The 20,402-nt window shown below is 34.6% G+C and overlaps 1 protein-coding gene across 1 annotated transcript in view; it reads left to right on the top strand.

Moving 5' to 3' along the window:
* Positions 1 to 242: 242 nt before the first annotated feature.
* The window catches only part of Smp_145170 (putative tbc1 domain family member), a gene marked incomplete at both ends in the record, with an annotated part of 20,653 nt that continues 493 nt past the window's right edge, over positions 243 to 20,402 (top strand). Inside the window, 5 exons of the mRNA XM_018789906.1 lie at positions 243 to 772; positions 3,833 to 4,013; positions 4,659 to 4,733; positions 6,024 to 6,138; positions 12,320 to 12,474. Of these exons, the coding sequence (XP_018655302.1) occupies positions 243 to 772; positions 3,833 to 4,013; positions 4,659 to 4,733; positions 6,024 to 6,138; positions 12,320 to 12,474 (1,056 nt within the window). The remainder of the gene's footprint in view (positions 773 to 3,832; positions 4,014 to 4,658; positions 4,734 to 6,023; positions 6,139 to 12,319; positions 12,475 to 20,402) is intronic.

Raw genomic sequence — 20,402 nt, 5'->3', positions numbered from 1 at the left:
CTAGTTTCCATTCTTTGCGCATTAGTAGGGTTAAAGATGTTATTTCTAATTCACATGATAGCTGTCGATATCCGTCAGCACTACCTCTTTCCTTACAAAATCACGATAGTCCAAATACTCAAAGAATATCACCGTGGCAGCGAAATACTTTCAATAGCGAATCCATTCGATCAATATCCGGTACAACTCATAGCAGTCTTCATAATTTACCTTCTAGTGCATTGAATAATGTCAATTCTTCAATGTTTAACCAATCTGCACTACCTAATTCAGGTTATTCAACAATTGCATCTATTCATGGTAAATCATGTTCACCAGAACCACATATTGATACTACTGATATGATAAAATCAAATCATGTTACAACTAGAAATTCCGGTGGTTATGCTAGTCTTAGTACGACATCTTGTACAGATAGTTCTAGTACAAATCATTTTCAAAACGAAATTCAAATTCACGAAGCATCATCCACAGATTCATGTACTTCCATTTTAATATCATCATCTGTCGGATCGTCATCATCACCAATTTTGCATCGAATTACACGAAATATTGACATATTTTCTAACCAAACAAGTGGTGATATTCTAACAGAATACGATAATGATGATCCCAGAGCTACACTTGTCCCATCGATTGATTTAGATCCAGAGAAATTATACACAAATTATTGCTTACAAGAAGGGACATCAGCTAATTGTGATCAAATACGTCGTGATATTGATCGTCAATTTCCTTTCCATGAATTATTCAGTGAAAAAGGAGGTCATGGGTCAGTTCCACAGTCATTATCAGTCTGTCTGTATTTATTGTCTTTCTGTGTTTTTAATAGGCAAATAAATAAAACTAAGTAAATTGCACAAACACATGCTCGTGTATCAGAGCTGATGAACTGCACGTACTTTTAAAGCAGTACTCACATGAATTTGTTTCAGCGGACACGGCTTATTTGTTATGATTCACGGTTTACCTCAAAAATAACTCACTTCAAATAGAATACAACCAATTCCAATTTTATTTTCATGCAATATTTTGTTTGTTCTCATTTTCATTCATACTAAATCGATCAGCTTTCTTTCAAGTCTTCGTGATTAAATGATAATTCCTATCTCAAATTCAATGGCTCTAAATTTGTCTATCTCAGTATCGTCATCCTATAACACCAGCGTGTGTATAGATGATTGGAATAGTTATTCTGTTCTATTTTCTTCCTCAACTCCCTATCTTTCTCTCTACAAATTTCATTAATCCAACATACACTTTTTATGATTATTATTATTACTAAATGTTGTTGGTTTCATTAGGAATAATCATCAACAGACAATAAAGTGCAAGGCGGTTCAATTTATTTCTAAGAACATAAAACAATGGTAGCTACCATACCAGTAAATATTTACAACCATTTAAGTGCGCGTATTGTATTCACAGGTATACATATATATCCTCATTGTTTGATTGTCTCATCAAAAATGATTTACTACCATTACATTATGTACATCTAATTTTCTCGACAAAATACACTTAAATGGTTATGGGCTATCATGTCGTGTAATACTTTCTATCTGTGGGTGATGTAGCCGAGCAGGTTGAGACGATATTAAGTAACGAATCGGACTGAACAACACGAATAAACAACATACTACAACTACTCTTTCCTCTTGGTACATTTTAGTTTAAGGTTTTTTTTAAAGATATCACCTGGCTCTGTGGCTGAGAGGTGTTGTAGTTTGGTTGAAATACAATAAATGTATTTTAGAATAAACCTTAACTTAAAATTAGAAAATGTTTAAGTAGCTTACTCTGATTGATCCAAAAACATAATAAAGTATGCAATAAAACTGTTCGAACTATATTACCTTGTCATTAAAAATATTTAAATGTTGGCATCTAATAAAGCCACTTCCTGTCGGTTATTTGACTTCGATTTACTTGTTAGTTTTTTAAATAATGACAACCCTCAAAACACTATACCTAATAACTTTCAAAACATAGAAATGTTAATTACTGGTTGGCAATTTAAATTAATAATAGTATTATCGTATGAGAAGGTAGGTGTTAACCTATGAAAAAGCTTTTTAATATAACATATATACACATAAGAGAACAGGGTAATTGTAATTCATGACTAATTTGTTTCAGTCTTTCTTCTTTAAAACAAATGAAAATCGGAACAGTTATTTGCATTATAGACTAACGCTAGATGGGGAACTATTGACGGTCAGGGAACATTAGACAAATATTTCATTCTAGTATGGGACTCAAGTTACGCGGGCATTTTTGGAGCAGTGATTTAAAATACATTGGTCTCTACTTTTAATTTCAGTCAGTTCCCTGTGTGGTATGATCAATACTCAGAATCATTGATGATAGCTGTTTTACTCTTGATATATTTGAACTTCACCACTTAAAACCTTCCACTAGAACCTCAGTAAGTCATCTCCAAGTTATTTATTAACGGGGACACAGTTATCGTTGAGTTGTCTTGGTTGTAAGGAGTGCCCTCTAGTTTTCAGTGATTATTGAGCTATCATTTTGTCATGAAAAATCTACGTTGAACAAATCGCAACGCTGCATCCAATGAAAATTTTAATTTTTCCCCAACTATTCATTTTAACACATACTTACAATCGCCGCATTTATCGTTTCCAACTGAATGCCACTATATCTTGACGTCATGCTCTTCTGCCAATCACTTCAGATTGACATTTGAACTAGCCTCTATTGTCTTTATAACGAATTCTATCGCATATTATTATAAGAGAAAATTGTAAATAATTTTCAGATGTTATATTTAATATTGATGTCACATATTCACATTGTTTCTGCATCGTAGTCTAAAACAACATAAGAAGTTGTTTCATTTGTTAAATGGTTGTCTACCACGAAATCTATATATCTATTTATTAGTCCTATCGTTTTTGTGCTTAAATTTGCATACACTTAAGTTTTTTTTAATAATTTATCAGTCTTGTTGAAAACCATATTTTATGGTAAATAAATGACCTACCAACTTTTTTCTCTTTTGACGATTTTTACTGAAAAAAAAAACATTCAAATAAACAAACAAAAAGATTGACGCGTATTCTTTGTGGTACGACAGAATTAAATGATATATATTACTATAGAATCGTTCTGTTTACGAAATGTAAATGGGCATATATTTTGGTTTTCGATTTATTACAAGGCTACTACTACTGATTCACACACATTGTCATAGAATAAGAACTTCATGAAAATCATAATATTGATTCGTGCGGTAGTTTAAACGTATACAAAATCATTGTGCACTGTGTTGTTATCATATACATACATTAATTCTAAGTCATTTTGTGCATTGTGATTTGATTAATTTTTCATCAATTGAATTCAGTCATATTTGTGTCGCCTGTAACATGAACAGTGTCGGATTCCTTAAATTCGTCCGAATTTTATAAATATAGCAAGTAGCTGATTATAGTTTGTTTATAAACACAATAATGAATTTGTTAGCGTTTCATGTTACTTATGCAAAATAGTGGTTCGACCAAGGTCCTACAAAAGTTATTTAGTATTTACTGTGTCCATCACTAATAATACAGTTTGGAAATGACTGATATAACGATAATTATGCGATCTGTCTACGAATAATTAGATAGTCATCAAGCAGTGTTTTAGTCAACTGGTTATGCGAAGTTAGTACGGTCTCCAGCAGAATGGTAATCACACAAGAATCACTCAAGTCAGATAGGCTTAGTAAAAGCTAGCTAAATAATAATTATATATATATATATATATATATATATATATATATATATATACCATACAACAACTTACTTTCGTTTTTTTATTTTAGTCAAGAAAGTTTATACACCTTACTAAAAGCTTATACAATTAGACATCCAGAGAAAGGTTATTGTCAAGGTCAAGCCCCACTAGCAGCTGTCCTACTCATGTTTATGCCTGAAGTTGATGCCTTTTGGACTTTCAATGAAATTTGTGAACGTTATTTAGAATCTTATTATGATGATGGTCTTGTAAGTGATGGTTTTTGCAGTTTTGTTTTCTGAGTGTACTAAAGTCGTTTAAATCGAAAAACAATAAAAAGAAGATATTTGTGTTTCTGTATTGTTTTGACATCAGTTGGACATTAAAGTACATTCTTTTTTTTCTTTTCAAACAAATAATGTATGAATTGGTAAAAGCTAAAATTAACACCTTACGAAATAAAAGCTAATGACGGACCAAATATTTCGTGATTAAAGTATTCGGCATTCGATAATAAAGTCTAACCATTGGAAGCCAGCTCAGTAATTTAGAGTTCAGGCGTTTGCGTGTTAGACTAAAAGTTCTTGGTTCAATTTCCGGTGGTGGGGTCCTAGACACGCGCTGCTGTGGTGTCCGAGTCAAGGATAATTCGTCTTGTGCTTCTTCGTTTTCAATGATGTTGCGGCTAAGATCAATTTACGGTTTATATTACACAGTGAAGTCACAGATTCAAACCTCGTTCTATTTAATCTGGTTCGACCAACCGCGTAATATCCCACTAATCTATCTTAGGCACATAAAATGTGACTTACAGCCCGATACATAAATCTGATCCTGGTTATTGAGTTTCATTGTGTAGAATGTGGCTAATGATATTTATGTAGTTAATGGTTTCTTCTTTGTTTCTCAATTAGGAACGAGTACAAATTGACGGGGACGTCTTATATGCTCTTCTTAAGTCGATACATCCTCCAATATACAAATTTTTAGTAAGTCGTTTCCTGAAACATGTGTTGGATTTCTCTTAATAACCGTCTTGCTGAATTCATGTAATTTTTAAAAGTAGCGAATTATCGAGATTTTTTACTTGTATTGAATGCTGTTTTTCATCGCTTTTGCTAAATTCTTAACTCACCTAAGTTCAGTCCTGTATGAGTGTATAATCGTATGTGGACACTGTCATGAAGTTTCATTTAAGACAAAGTAATTTCACAGAGCTCATTAGTTTAGTTACCATCAGCTTGTGACAAAAAATATCTTTCTTCCAATTATATCTTTATTCACATACGATTGGTTGCTTTCTTGAGTGACACAGAAGTTTTTGTTATTGTTGTCATTATTATTTTCATTACTGACCTTGTTTATCAATCAAAGTAGAATGACCTAGTTATTCGCTAAATAAACAACATAATATCCACATGACTGGAAGAAAAAAATTTTAAAAAAAAGATTCAGAAAAAAAACAAAAAAGATATATGCATTAACTTATTCAGTAGAATAACCTAAACTTCAGTTGTATATTGAATCATACTTTCTATAGATTTACCGTTTGTCTGGACTTGAAAAACATTTGTAGACAGTACGCCCGTCACACCTCCATTTCGAATGTTTAAAACAGACCTGGAAATCCTTGTATGTTATGCTCTACGATCTTGTGAATACACATTGTTTTTATCGACAAACATACAAGCAGTGAGTAGATGATCATAAATCTACAGAAAAATCACGCATTCGGTTTTTTCATTAATTCTGAAGGCTGATCGTTTTCTGTTGCGAAAGTTGTTTACTTTTTTGCGATTTACTCAATGATCTACTGTGGTTGTTTCGTATTTCCTAATAAAAATGGAGGATGAAATTTTTTTTAAGTTACGGAATAAATCGTGCTACGATTACCACCGATGCTACTTCCAAGTCATCATTTCATTTTTAGTCTACTGAAATACATAGTTGTTTTATAAAACGAACTAGACTTGATATAGATAGTCACCAAGAAAACACATATCGTTTTAATTAGCATACATTAAAATTTATAAATATACTAACGTATTTCCTATTTTCATTCAACCTTTGTTCATTCGAAATATAATTACATTCCTATTCAAACGTATTCTGATTTGAGGGAATTGTCAAGTGAAATAAAGTGTCCAAAGAATACTAAGCAATAAGAGTAGCTGGGTCGTTATAAGAGAGATCATAACATCATCTTATATAGATTTTGTATCAATCTGTGCTGTTTCAAGTCAGTATTCATAAAATTTATGTCTCAATACTTTTTGTAGCGAAAATATTCAGTGGAACCAAATTTTGTCGTCTTGGAATGGTTCATGTGCGCTTATACACGAACTTTACCTTGGACAGCTGTATTAAGAATATGGGATTTGTTTTTCTGTGATGGTATGTTAAATATTGTATATATATATACTGATAAAACCATATTGTAGAGACTACCTTCGGGCAACTATTCAAATTCGAGATCGCTCTTACAAAACGTTTAGGGAAAATTAAAGGCTCAGTTAAGGATAGTATGTTAAAAAAAACTTGGTTATGATTAGTTTCTAAAAGGTTTAAGCTTTTTATGAATATTTTTTGTGCAACCACACAGTGAATTTAACATTGTGTGTAAAGTAAATTACCAGAAATAAGTGCTCCATATGCAGATTGTGTTTAAGCATGCATGATGTAATTATAGGGTATTCACGAACGTTTACCGAATGTTCTGACCCTTATGTTCTTAAATGCAACTTCTTAACTTTAACTCTTGACTGTAACCTGCCTCCTAATCCTTAATCCTTATATTTTTTCATTTATCTATCACCTTGGTACTATTAATCTATCATAATTTTAATGTTTCTTTAACCACAAATTGCTTTGTCACCAAACCCTGTTTTCTGATTGGTTAATCAACCGCTCAGGGGTGTCATTATAATATTATTTTATCACTACATTTTATGTTTGTTTCTGGACTAGTGAGTGTAAGTCTATTTATTTGCTAGGAAGTAAAGTTAGTCGGTCGGGTTTCAAATACACTGCTCTACAAAGTACATTACAGATAAAGATAAATAAAAACTGAAAACTGTAAAATGATCATTGCTTATATAATTACTTAAAGGATACTAATGTATATTCCTTGTGAAACCATCAACTGTTTGTAAAATCACTTAAGTTGTTCACAATTGACTTTAACAACATTTTTTTCAAAAATGTACACTGAATGATTCGATGGCAACACAAAATATGAGTCTCAGCAGGATTCGAACGCCAGTTCTGTGGGTTATTGCTCCTAGTTTACCAATCAATTTTTTAATTGACTAAATTGTATTTATGTAAAATATGATTTGATCAATAATTTGCCAAAAACTATCAAGTATACTTTATTGTTATGATTATCATTATTGTTTGTAAGCGTTTTCTCATTTTTGATATTCTAAACTAGTTTTGAACAAATTTTGTTGGTGTATAAACTCCTTAAAGGTGATCAATATTTTCTTCATTTAAAGAATAATTATAATCCGTGTAGTGACTAGCAGCGAGATCCATTACTCGGATTTCGTCCCATATAAACTATGATTAATTTATAAATATCGACTGTATTTTAGTGCATTCCATCAAAATGTGTCTATACGTTAACAGAAAATGATCAAACTTATTCTTCTCTATCATCAACAGCAACCTTTACAGTTGTAATTAAGTTCATGGTTGTTGAACTGGTTATGGAATATTTTAATTCCTTTAGACTATTGAATAATGATACTTTTTCATCCAATTTGAATTTTTCTCTGATAACAGATCACATTTTGTGGTTATAACGCATTTCTTCTACATAATCTATTTGTTGTTATGTTTGTAGTAAATAAAAAAGAAATAAAGAAATATTGTTTTTCTTAAACTACCCAGTTTTGGGACAATAATATTTTCTGTTATTCAGTTGTGTACAACACGTATACTGCAATAAATGCAAAATTAGAAAATTATCGACCACTACTACAACTACAACCATTACTTGTTCTTGATTTGTTGTGTAATCTGAATGTCCAGTTTTAGCCTTATTTTTCTGGTAACTATTTCAATATCATCATATAGAAACAGTTCAAACATTTGTCATTTACACGTCATGAATACACCTTGTTGAGGGATAGCTCCTCAAATAACAAGTGAAACAGCTGTTTAATGCTTCTTAATTTTTCATAATTCTTTAACAATTGTCATATTGTGACAAAATTCACTGTCAGAGTAGGGAGAAAAAAATCTGTATAAGACCATTTCACATTGTGGTGAGAATAAATATGCCTCAGAACTGGAAAGTATCATTTTCATAGTTCTCGACCCGGCTGTTTTTTTTAGAAAAAAAAGAATATTCGACAATACACTCATTGTTTTTTGTTGTCCTGGTTTAATGTCTTCTAATATTTAAAATTATTCTAAATTATATATATATATATTCATAACTCAATAATTTAAATTATTACCATGGCATTTCGACTAAACAAGATGTCTGAAAGGTTCAGGAATGTGATTAAGCTTTCATATTCAACTTCATTATAAACTAATTTAACCATGCGTGTACCCTTGTCTGCAGCGCTTTTAGATTAGGATCATAATGAACGTGTATAGATGAACAGAATATTATCTACTCTTCAACTAATACACTCGAAAAAATTGAGTGATACTTTCTTTGTCGATAAGTTCTTAAGGTATAAATAAGTCATATTCGACATTATTTAAAATACACTATGATAAATTTCAACTAATGTTACATTTAAAAAAACATATAGGTGGTTTTCCTTGACTTTGTACTTTTCCAGAACTATGCAATCTGAAAACAAATTAAAATTAAACATATCATTCTCAGATCTCACAGTCAATGCTTCCATTTTACGCCATCTTGTCGAAACTCAGCATTTTTTTTGTGGGGAAGATAGTATTTCGCTTCATCACGTTCTTGCTAATAATCCAACGTAAATATCGTTGTGTTATGATAAACTATCTCATTTTATGAAACTGGTGTAGTAGTAGTAGTAGTGTAGTGTGTGCTGCTGATATTGATAGATATGTGGTATGTATCACCAATCGAAAGTAAAATACCTGGCAGTAGAAGGTTAAGAAGATCGAAGAAAAGAGAATGACTGGTGTGGAAATGATGGAACAGTGAATTCTGAGACGACTGATTGACATTTGCAAAAGGAACAGTCAAGTTGAGACGATTGATATTTCGCAAATTGAGCATTTACTGTATGGTTTACAGATTTTACTAAGATGTTCTGTAATTTTGTGTTCAAACACATTCGATTGTCCCCACTTGTGTTCTTGTTCACTATAGTAGTAGCAGTAGTATGCCACTTATGGCCAGATATTAACATGGCACATTCATCTAACCTACATCTTAGCAGATTCTGACTTATCAAAACACCAAGAGGAAATTATGCCCAATAGTTGGAACTAACATATTTCAACTTTCTTTTTAATGTATCAATGGGATAATTCGCTGGTGATGTGTTTTTGTCAGATATCATCGTCTGACTAAAACCTAACATTATAGGAGTTATTTTAGCGTGAATCATATTGTCGTTAGATAACCATGGTAGCGTGTAAAATATGAACAATAATTTATAATTGTTGTAGTTTTATTCTCATATCTTTCGGGAATTTTCTTTCTTTATCTCATCATCAACTGTCGTGTTTCAGTGATGACTCACCTTGCTTAACATACCATAGTGCAAGTTTTCTGTGCTAATACTACAGCCTCACTTATCTTTGTGAAGACAAAATGATACATTTAATGTGCACAAAGGTACTCCGTCCAACTTATCACTCTGTCTATCTTTTCTAGAAAAATATATTAGTATTATTCTACTGTATATTCACGCCCATACAAAAACATCCAATTTTTATTATTTCTTCTGTTTTACATAAGTGGATGATTCATCCTTAAAACACTGATCGATGTTATATTATGCTCTTTGTTCTATTGTGTATGTTGAAAAGTCACTAACAAATCGTTATTTGTATTTTGTAGAGTAAATAAACATTTTCGTGTAAAATTTAACTAGGTCTGGGAGATATCAACTCACTAAAGACATCGGTGAATGGTTGCTCAACTTCGTGGATTAGTCGAAGTCAGACATTAACACCGTTGCATGCCGGCCATCTCAGCGGTCTGGTGGTTAAGCGCTCGCGCGCGAGACTGATAGGTCCTGGGTCCGAATCTCGCGAGGCGGGATCGTGGATGCGCACTTCTGAGGAGTCCCACAATAGGACGTGTTGGCCGTCCAGTGCTTCCAGGTTTTCCATGGTGGTGTAGCTTCAATTGACTCATGATTTCAACTATATAAAATTACTAAGATCTCCACAAAACCCCCTTCTGATAAAATTTAAACGTTATATAATCATCTCAACTGTAGAAAAATTATTTAGCTACTTATGACTTAGAACACAAATGTTCTGATGAAAATATCCTACATACTGAGATAATTGCTGACAAACCTTTCTAGATTCCAGATTAAGTGTTTCGTTGTTTTGCTCATTCTGATACTATTGGTTATTAGACGAATTTTAGTTTTGGATATAAAGTTGTTTACTGGACGTAATCGCCAGCATACTGCTGAAGCATTTGTCACTAATGTTAATGGTAGTAACATATCCGCTTATTAATTTATTTGAAATTATCATGTCCAACATTGGCATTGATACCTATAAACATTTGCTTATTGATTTGAATAGATTTAGACACGTGATCATTAACTGATAAATAAAATCTAGAAACTGATATTAATACACAAATTGTTTGACAGTACCGAAGATGAGATCAACAGAAAAAAAACTATAGAAGAGATAAAATAAAAACTGAATGTCCCATTTTTATTAGAAAACAATTTAGAGAGCTTAGAACAACTGCAGCCAATTTTAGCCCGTTGTTGTTAGCCAATCAGGAGACAGCTATTGTAAATAGAGATTATGGAGAAAAAAGACAATACCATAAAGGGTGAACAAATTATACATAATTTATGAATTTATTAAATTCTTCAACCAGTTTTTCCATTTGTGAATCGAGAAGTCACCAGATAAATTCGTGCGTATGAAAACAGAACGCCCGCCTTCTTGAAGCCTTAAAAGGATTTTTGGGGGTTCCTCCATTGTTTCGAATACAATTTATTTAAATGTTATGTAAAATCTAAATAGAAAGACTCAGGCATTTGATATGATAAAAACTGTCTGTTTTCACTCTGTTATGGTAAAAAGTATAATTTTAAACGTTCTGATCAGCATACAAAGGGATTTCCGGTACTCGTTCTACGTCATATGAAATAAAAGTTAGTCATTTTTGAATTTCACGCAAAAACTCAAAAGTTATTTTATTGATCCTCATTTGCTCGTCTGCACACGATAATTTTACGTAGAAAAATTAGAAACAAATATGTTTATCCCTATATAAATATTATTTTTGACTTGTTAACAACGTATATCAGGTCTATCCTAACAAACTCCTCTCTTGATTATCATGCGTTCGTTTATGCATACACACATGCATGTATGGTAATTTTATTTGTATTAAGTAAATATGAATAACTGATTTGCCTTTCACTTCCATTATATAATAATTCATTAGTGGGTTTTATTTCAATTGATGTGTTCTTTCTTTTCTTAAGTAGTCATTGTATTTATAATCTTCATCTAAGTATTGCATTATCTATTTCTTGTTCTTTCTTAATATAACCTTTTACAGTTTGAAGGTGTTTAAGATATATTCGGCATTTTAATTCAGTATTCTAAACTTAGAACACCAACTAATTCAATGATAACTTTGTTATATATACCCAAATTAAACTGTATTTTGCGATGCAATATTCTTGTCTTGTTTTTTTTCAACTCCTTTACCAACTACAAGTTTGTGTATTTAGTTTTTAGCCACACTCCAAGCACAATACCCCAAACAGAAGTAGGGTTAGGTGGGAGTTCGAACCTGCGGTTTAGTATATGGCAAATTTACATTCGATAATTTTGATTGTTTCCCTAAAAAATCTTGAACCAGATTGCCAGGCGAAACGTTGGATTTACTTCAAATTCATTCGCTGAGATTTTACAAATATATTCCTCCTCTTGAATGTCTGAGGTTTAGTGGTTAAGGGCTGAATTCTCTAACTCATTGAACCACTGTCCCAATATTTAGATATTTCTAACTGTATAGAGCCTGAAGAAGAAGTTATTGAAAACAATTGTTCACTCAAATACTCTTTATTTTGCAAAAATATATGAGCGACGTTCAAAAGAATTACTTATAATCTTACAATCCATGAGCTCCATATACATGCTTAACTAGTTATATTTTCACATTTTTGTAATATCATTGTTGTGTGTATTGACTGCCATTCAGCAATGTGAATCGAAATGATTTACAAATAAATTGATAAACAACTCTGAAGAAGAAGGATGACGATGCACTGATGAATTCTTACTATCCACTTCTTCAGAACATCTAATCTTTTCTTTTTTAAGCTTAAAATAGGTTGTTAAAACACTTTATAGAATTTACTGATTAATTATTATTATTATTTCCTATTTCAAAAAATCATCTTATTAGGTAAAATCATATTATTTAAAGTGGCTATTGTTTTATTGAATCGTTTATTTGGACATCCTTCTCACCGTAAATCATGTCAAGGACTTGACGATATTCTTATGAGATTACGTGAAGTATCATCTGTTGTTGGAAAATTGGATAATTTCATCCGTGAAGTAAGTTAAACATGAATAATATTTGTATAGCAGGCAGTCATTTTATTTGACAATTGAAGTGAAATTAATGTCTTATTGAATAATTAGTTGTCCATTTTTGAGAGCAGTGATTGCGTGTAACTTTGTAGGCTTCCGGTCACCACTCTTCCTATCTCTCTTTGTCTCTTTATCCCACATCATATTCTAAAGACATTCTGTTGTTGCAAGGATAAATAAATATTGTTATTTTTAATTAAATGTAGTGTAAAAAGTCATACTACTGTCTGCGTTCACCTTTAATGTAGCAGTCGAATTGATCAACTTATTAATATTAAATATTTCATCCTAGTGAATCAACTAATGACTGTACATCAAGCTTTTGTTTCATTATTCAGTTAAACAAAACAGATGAAATATAGTTATCAATAAAATAAGTGCATATTATTGTTATGTTGTATCGTTGTTTAGAATGGACCAGTCTATTTTCGTTATCGACACCACAATTCAAAATACTTGATGTGATAGATAAATACTACGTCCTTTTCATTTAGTCCAGATTTTCAATTATATATCAGCTAGCTTATCTTATTTTGGGACGTTACACATGACTTCAGTTTTGCCGGTTCGTTATCTTCATTGTATTAACGCCGATCATTATATTTATGTGTATACTCTAACGACGAGTTGAAATTCTCTTATTTCCACTTATATTTTTCAAAACAATTGAATTCAATTATTGCTAGATATCACATTGATTATAATTGTCTGTTATGTCCTACAAACTACTAATACGCGTCGTTGACCTTAAGTAACCAACACACATCAAATGAGAGGGAGACCAATACTCTATGTCTGACGGTCGGTCCAATACTAACTAGCCCCGAACGAAGAGGAATAATACAAGACCAACGATCACTAGCTCAAAATCGTCTTCATATTTCAGACATTCATTTATATAAATGCAAGACCAGACCACATAGCAGACCAATTGAGTAACAGTATTAACACGGAACAACCACATAACTGATTAGAAAAACGGGGTACTGGGTACACACAGAATCGATTCTAGTTTATAAATGTAAAATGATGTAGCAACATTTTACGGTTCAAATAAAAGTTTATATATATATATATATGAGGTTATCTATTGGTATAATTTCTATTTTGACGAAAATTGGGATGGTTGTTTGCATATTTGAAGACAAATTTGGTCACAAATTAATATTAGTTAGCTGGAGAACCATTAAACTCCGCCTGTAGCTCTTCTAGAGTTACTGCCGGTCCCAAGCCCGGGTAAAGGAGGAGGGTTGGGCATGGGGTTAGCGACCCCATCCCGTAGAAAAGCTAACTCGCTAAAAAACGCTAACCAGAAAAAATAATTCAAACCATTTAAACTCTGCCCTGGGAGTTGAAGGAATAATTATGACGTCTCATGATGAAAGCCGAAATTCTTCGGAAGTCACGAGACCGATGCACCTTCTAACAACCAGAGCAACACTCTTTATAAGTACATGGAACGTCCGGACAATGTGGGAGACAGGAAAGACCAGCCAAATAGCAATGGAAATGAGGAGATACAACTTGGCAGTACTCGGAATCAGCGAAACCCATTGGACACAAACTGGACAACAAAGGCTAGGTACAGGAGAGATGCTGCTGTACTCCGGTCACGAAGGGGAAAATGCTCCATACACTCAGGGAGTTGCTCTAATGCTGTCCAAAGAAGCACGAAATGCACTTGTGGGATGGGAATCTCATGGACCCAGGATAATCAAAGCATCATTCAGAACAAAGAAGGAAGGGATCACAATGAACCTTATCCAATGTTATGCACCCACCAATGATAGCAACGACGATGATAAAGATCAGTTCTATGAAAGGCTGCAATCAATTATAGCGAAGTGCTCACGAAAGGACCTCACCATCCTAATGAGAGATCTAAATGCTAAAGTTGGAGTGGACAACACAGGATATGAAGATATAATTGGACGACATGGATTAGGAGAGAGAAATGAAAATGGGGAGAGACTTGCAAACCTATGTGCATTCAACAAATTGGTTATAGGCGGCACAATATTCCCACACAAGCGCATACACAAAGCTACATGGATCTCACCGGACCACACCACAGAGAACCAGATAGATCACATCTGTATCAACAAAAAATTCCGAAGAACAATGAAAGATGTGAGAACCCGGAAAGGAGCTGACATGGCTTCAGATCACCACCTGGTTGTGGCCAAGATGAGACTGAAGCTAAAGAAAGACTGGACAACTGGACAAACAGCACTACAAAGGTTTGTAGTGCCGCGATTCGTTAATCGTTCGTTTCGATAATCGATATAATTCTAATCTTAACGGCGCGTAAAATCAGAAGACAAAGGATAGCAGCAACTACAGTTTATTGTCGAATAACTCAGGTCAGAAAGTTAGCAACACCTGAGCGAATAATAACGAGCGAGTGAACAGGCGAATAAGCGAAGGAAGTGAACGAGGCGAAAGATGATGCGTATTGGAGATGGCTGGGAAGCCAACTCGAGAGCGAAGCGAAAACAATGCGTATTGGAGATTGGCTGTGAAGCCAACTCGATTTAAGCAAGCGTTAGTCAACATTTATAGTCAGGCAAAAATGAGTGACAGACATATGATGAATAAGATACGAAGTGTACACACATACGCTCATATAAAAGTATAGCCAAGGTTAATAAGCAAATGATTAACAAGATCAAAATATGACTCATGACAGGCGAATTGGCTTGGCCAGCAACTAGAATAAAGTATATGGGCTTAACATAACAACCGATACTACATAGCCCCCTTGTAGAAAATAGCACATTTATAAAAAAATGTCTGTTTTCGAAAAATAACACTGAAGCGGTGTGTAAATAGTGTTAACATGTAGGGAAAAAATTGTACAATACCTGATAAATTAGAGTCAAGCGAGGGGTGAGCGTATTAAACGAATGTGTCATACTTCTGTAAAAAGGTACATGAATATTGTCAAGATGCGGACAAAAATTGAAATGCTAGCATGTGATTATGAGTAAATTAGTAAGCGTACAAAAAATTTTAACATGCATTTATGTAGTGACTGTCCGAATGATAAAATAACATGTTCATATGCGCGAATCGAAATATCGTGAAAATAGAGTATAACAGTAATTGGTCTGTGGTGCTGACTGAATATGAGGATAAAGAACAGCGAAATATGTTCCGATAAGCCGCAGTAAAGTAAATAGCGTCGATCAGCGATTAGTAGATTCGAATTTACATGCCTGGATTTCATGTGGGATAAAAAATAATCCAGCCGTAGGATGATGACTGCATCAACGGTTGATATTCATTGCTGTACTGCTAATGATAATGATCATGAAATGCGAAGTCAGTGTACGTTGTCGTGTGCGTCGAGTTATCGTTAAATATGTATTAGTAGAATGACCAGAGGGACAGGATAGTGACTGCTGAGTCGAGATATGCGGAGTCGTATTCCTTTATGGTCATGCAGCCTAGCGTGGTTTGTGTAGTTAGAGGGATATGCGCTCAACCTCATTTGTTACGAAACCGTATAAAGGCATGATAAAAATACCAATACATATGATTATCGATGACGGCGAGTGAGACTGACTTGAATGTGACGAACAAGAGTGTATCTATGAGAGACTAGCTCTAAACTCTATGTTCTGGCGTACAGTGGAATGGAAATAGAATATTAATTGCAGTAATCGAATAGTGTTTATGGGTAACGGATGATGCAGCATTCAGTTATACATGTGAATGAATAGATAATATGAACAAACTAGGGATCATCGTGAAACAAAAATTGAGGAAGTTCGGTTTTGGTTGTCGCTGAAAATATAGAAAACGACGATTGCTGCGTACCAATAAGATGAATGAACATTAGTTGTATCGAGAACATAAGTTCCTACTATCGGGAGTATAACTCCAAACTTATGTCTATGATAGTGTAATATTAAGCCGAAAATGACATGAAAAAAATTGGAACGAACTCACTTGAATCAGGAAAATTGTACGTCATTGGATAATAAAAATAATCCGGTGAGTTTCGAATATCATAACGTGTAATGTCCATATCATTATAATTTGTTCGATTAGTGATATGACTACGTATATGTCATAGTTTAATGTTAATACGAACAAAAATAATAATCCCACGTTAGATGAAGATATGACATTATTGTAATAATGAGCATATGATGATTATTCGGATCATAACGAAATATGTCGTTGGCGGTTCCATTTTTGATTTGTGTTCGCTCGTTGCGGTCGCCAATTATGTAGTGAGTTCGTACACAGAGGTTGTCGATTCTGGTCCGTGTTCGTTCGTCGAGGCATCCAATTCTGTTGCGTCGTGCTCGTTCGGCGAGGTATCCAATTCTGTAGCGTCGTGCTCGTACGGCGAGGTATCCAATTCTGTAGCGTCGTGCTCGTAGGGCGAGGCCTCCAATTCTGTTGCGTCGTGCTTGTTCGGCGAGGCCTCCAATTCTATAGTGCCGCGATTCGTTAATCGTTCGTTTCGATAATCGATATAATTCTAATCTTAACGGCGCGTAAAATCAGAAGACAAAGGATAGCAGCAACTACAGTTTATTGTCGAATAACTCAGGTCAGAAAGTTAGCAACACCTGAGCGAATAATAACGAGCGAGTGAACAGGCGAATAAGCGAAGGAAGTGAACGAGGCGAAAGATGATGCGTATTGGAGATGGCTGGGAAGCCAACTCGAGAGCGAAGCGAAAACAATGCGTATTGGAGATTGGCTGTGAAGCCAACTCGATTTAAGCAAGCGTTAGTCAACATTTATAGTCAGGCAAAAATGAGTGACAGACATATGATGAATAAGATACGAAGTGTACACACATACGCTCATATAAAAGTATAGCCAAGGTTAATAAGCAAATGATTAACAAGATCAAAATATGACTCATGACAGGCGAATTGGCTTGGCCAGCAACTAGAATAAAGTATATGGGCTTAACATAACAACCGATACTACAGGTTCAATACAGCCTTCCTTCGAGATACTAACAAGCTCAACGAATTCAAGATAGCACTCAACAACAGGTTCCAAGTTTTACAGGATCTACTGAAAGAACAATAAACTACTTTGGAGGACAACTGGAAAGGGATAAAAGAAACACTAACTTCAACGTGTCAGGAGGTTCTTGGTTCTAAGAAGCATCATCATAAGGAATGAGTCTCTATGGGAACCCTGGACAAGATTCAAGAAAGGAAGAACAAGAAACTAGCAATTATCAACAGCCGAACACGAGCAGAGAAAGTCAAAGCACAAGCAGACTACGCAGAAGCAAACAAGGAAGTGAAGAAAAGCATTAAGGCCGACAAGCAGGAATACATGGGAGAACTAGCAATGACGGCGGGAAAAGCTGCAAGAGAGGGGAATATGAGACAACTATATGATACAACGAAGAAATTGGCAGGGAGATATAGTAAACCAGAGAGACCAATCAAGGACAAAGAAGGAAAGACAATCACTGAGACTCAAGAACAAAGGAAAAGATGGGCAGAATACTTCGAGGAACTGCTGAATAGACCAGCCCCATTGAATCCACCGGACATCGAAGCAGCCCACACTGACCTTCCAATAGATGTCACTCCACCGACGATCGAAAAATTCAAGATGGCCATCAGACAAATCAAAAGTGGGAAGGCGGCAGGACCTGACAGTATACCAGCTGAAGCACTGAAGTCGGACATTAAAGTAACTGCAAACATGCTTCACCTTTTATTCAAGGAGATTTGGGAAGAGGAACAAGTGCCAATGGACTGGAAAGAAGGATATCTCATCAAGATACCAAAGAAAGGAGATCTGAGCAAATGTGAAAACTACAGAGGCATCAGTTTGTTATCAGTACCAGGAAAAGTTTTCAACAGAGTGTTGCTGAGTCGGATGAAAGACGCAGTAGACGCCGAACTTCGGGATCATCAGGCTGGATTCCGTAAGGATAGGTCGTGCACAGACCAGATTGCGACACTACGGATCATCGTTGAACAATCAATCGAGTGGAACTCATCACTATACGTCAACTTCATTGACTATGAGAAGGCGTTTGACAGCGTGGACAGGAGAACATTATGGAAACTTCTTCAACACTATGGAGTTCCTGAAAAGATTGTCAACATTATTCAAAACTCATACGATGGACTACAGTGCAAAGTCATGAATGGAGGACAGCTGACAGATGCATTTCCAGTAAGGACCGGAGTCAGACAAGGCTGTCTACTCTCCTCATTCCTCTTCCTTCTATTGATTGACTGGATTATGAAGAATTCGACATCTGAAAGGAAATACGGAATACAATGGACAGCTCAGAATCAATTAGATGATTTGGACTTCGCAGATGACCTAGCCCTCCTCTCTCATACACACGAACAAATGCAGATGAAGACAGCAAATGTAGCAGCAGCCTCTGCATCGATAGGCCTCCACATTCACAAAGGAAAAAGCAAAATTCTCAAATGCAACACTGAGAACACCAACCCAATCACACTTGATGGCGAAACTCTGGAAGAGGTGGAAACATTCACATACCTGGGAAGCATCGTTGATAAACAAGGAGGATTGGATGTAGATGTAAAGGCGAGGATTGGCAAAGCAAGGACAGCATTTCTACAATTGAAGAACATATGAAACTCAAAACAACTGTCAATTAATTTCAAAGTCAGAATCTTCAATACGAACGTCAAGACAGTCCTACTGTACGGAGCTGAAACGTGGAGAACTACTACATCCGCCGTCAATAAGGTACAAGTATTTATAAATAGTTGTCTACGCAAAATACTCAACATCCATTGGCCGGATACTATCAGCAACAGCGTTTTATGGGAGAGGACAAACCAGCTTCCAGCTGGAGAGGAAATTAGGAAAAGACGTTGGAAGTGGATCGGACATACATTAAGGAAATCACCAATGTGCATTACAAGGCAATCCCTAACTTGGAATCCGGAAGGAAAGCGGAAAAGAGGAAGACCAAAGAACACATTACGCTGGGAAATAGAAGCGGATATGAAAAGGGTGAATAGCAACTGGAAAAAACTGGAAAGGAAGGCTCAGGAAAGAGTTGGATGGAGAATGCTGGTGAGCGGCCTATGCTCCTCGACGAGGGGTAAAAGGCGTAAGTAAGTAAGGAGAACCATTAAGATGATGGATTTTGTAACTTTTCTGTAGTGTTGTGTACTCATGACTACAGAAGAGATCAAACTGAAGACTTTCAGGTCTCCCAACGAGGATGTATTGTAATTAAATGAGAAAATACACTTTGTCTAATCTATTTTTGGCTCACAAAAAGCGAATGACTCTTCTTTTTTTAAAATAATATTGTGTTAGCATTCAATACTAGAACTAGTGAACGTTCCAAATCATTCGAACTTATTGGTTCATTCACTTTTTCTGAACTAGACATTATAGTTCATATCGGTTCTAAAGCAATATTTCTACATTTGAAAGTTGAAGAAATATTCTCAGATTATCAATTTATTGCATTCAGAAGATTATTATATTTTACTAGCATCTTCACTTAACTGGACGATATTCACAAATGATTAGCTATCTTTTGTCTTCAGATAGTGTTGCATTTCAGTTTTCTTTTGTCGTTTAGTTCATTATTTTGGGTAGTTTCAGTGGAGTTACATTTTACAATGTACAACCATTGATCATTCTAAAATGTATAGATAGGTATTTCATTTGAACATCTCGAGTCATCAGTAAACACAGGTTTAACCTTTTTTTCAACGATTATCTGTAGTTATCAGAAGGGGTTTTGTGGAGATTTTAGTAATTTATAGAGTTGAGATCATGAGTCAATTGAAGCTAGACCACCATGGAAAACCTGGAAGCACTGGACGGCCGTTTCGTCCTATTGTGGGACTCCTCAGCAGTGCGCATCCACGAACCCACTCTCGCGGGATTCG

Source organism: Schistosoma mansoni, chromosome W, assembly GCF_000237925.1.
Source record: "Schistosoma mansoni strain Puerto Rico chromosome W, complete genome".
NCBI classification, from domain to species: domain Eukaryota; kingdom Metazoa; phylum Platyhelminthes; class Trematoda; order Strigeidida; family Schistosomatidae; genus Schistosoma; species Schistosoma mansoni.
The sequence above is the reverse complement of the archived record's forward strand: the minus strand, read 5'-3'. Positions and strand labels throughout refer to the sequence as shown.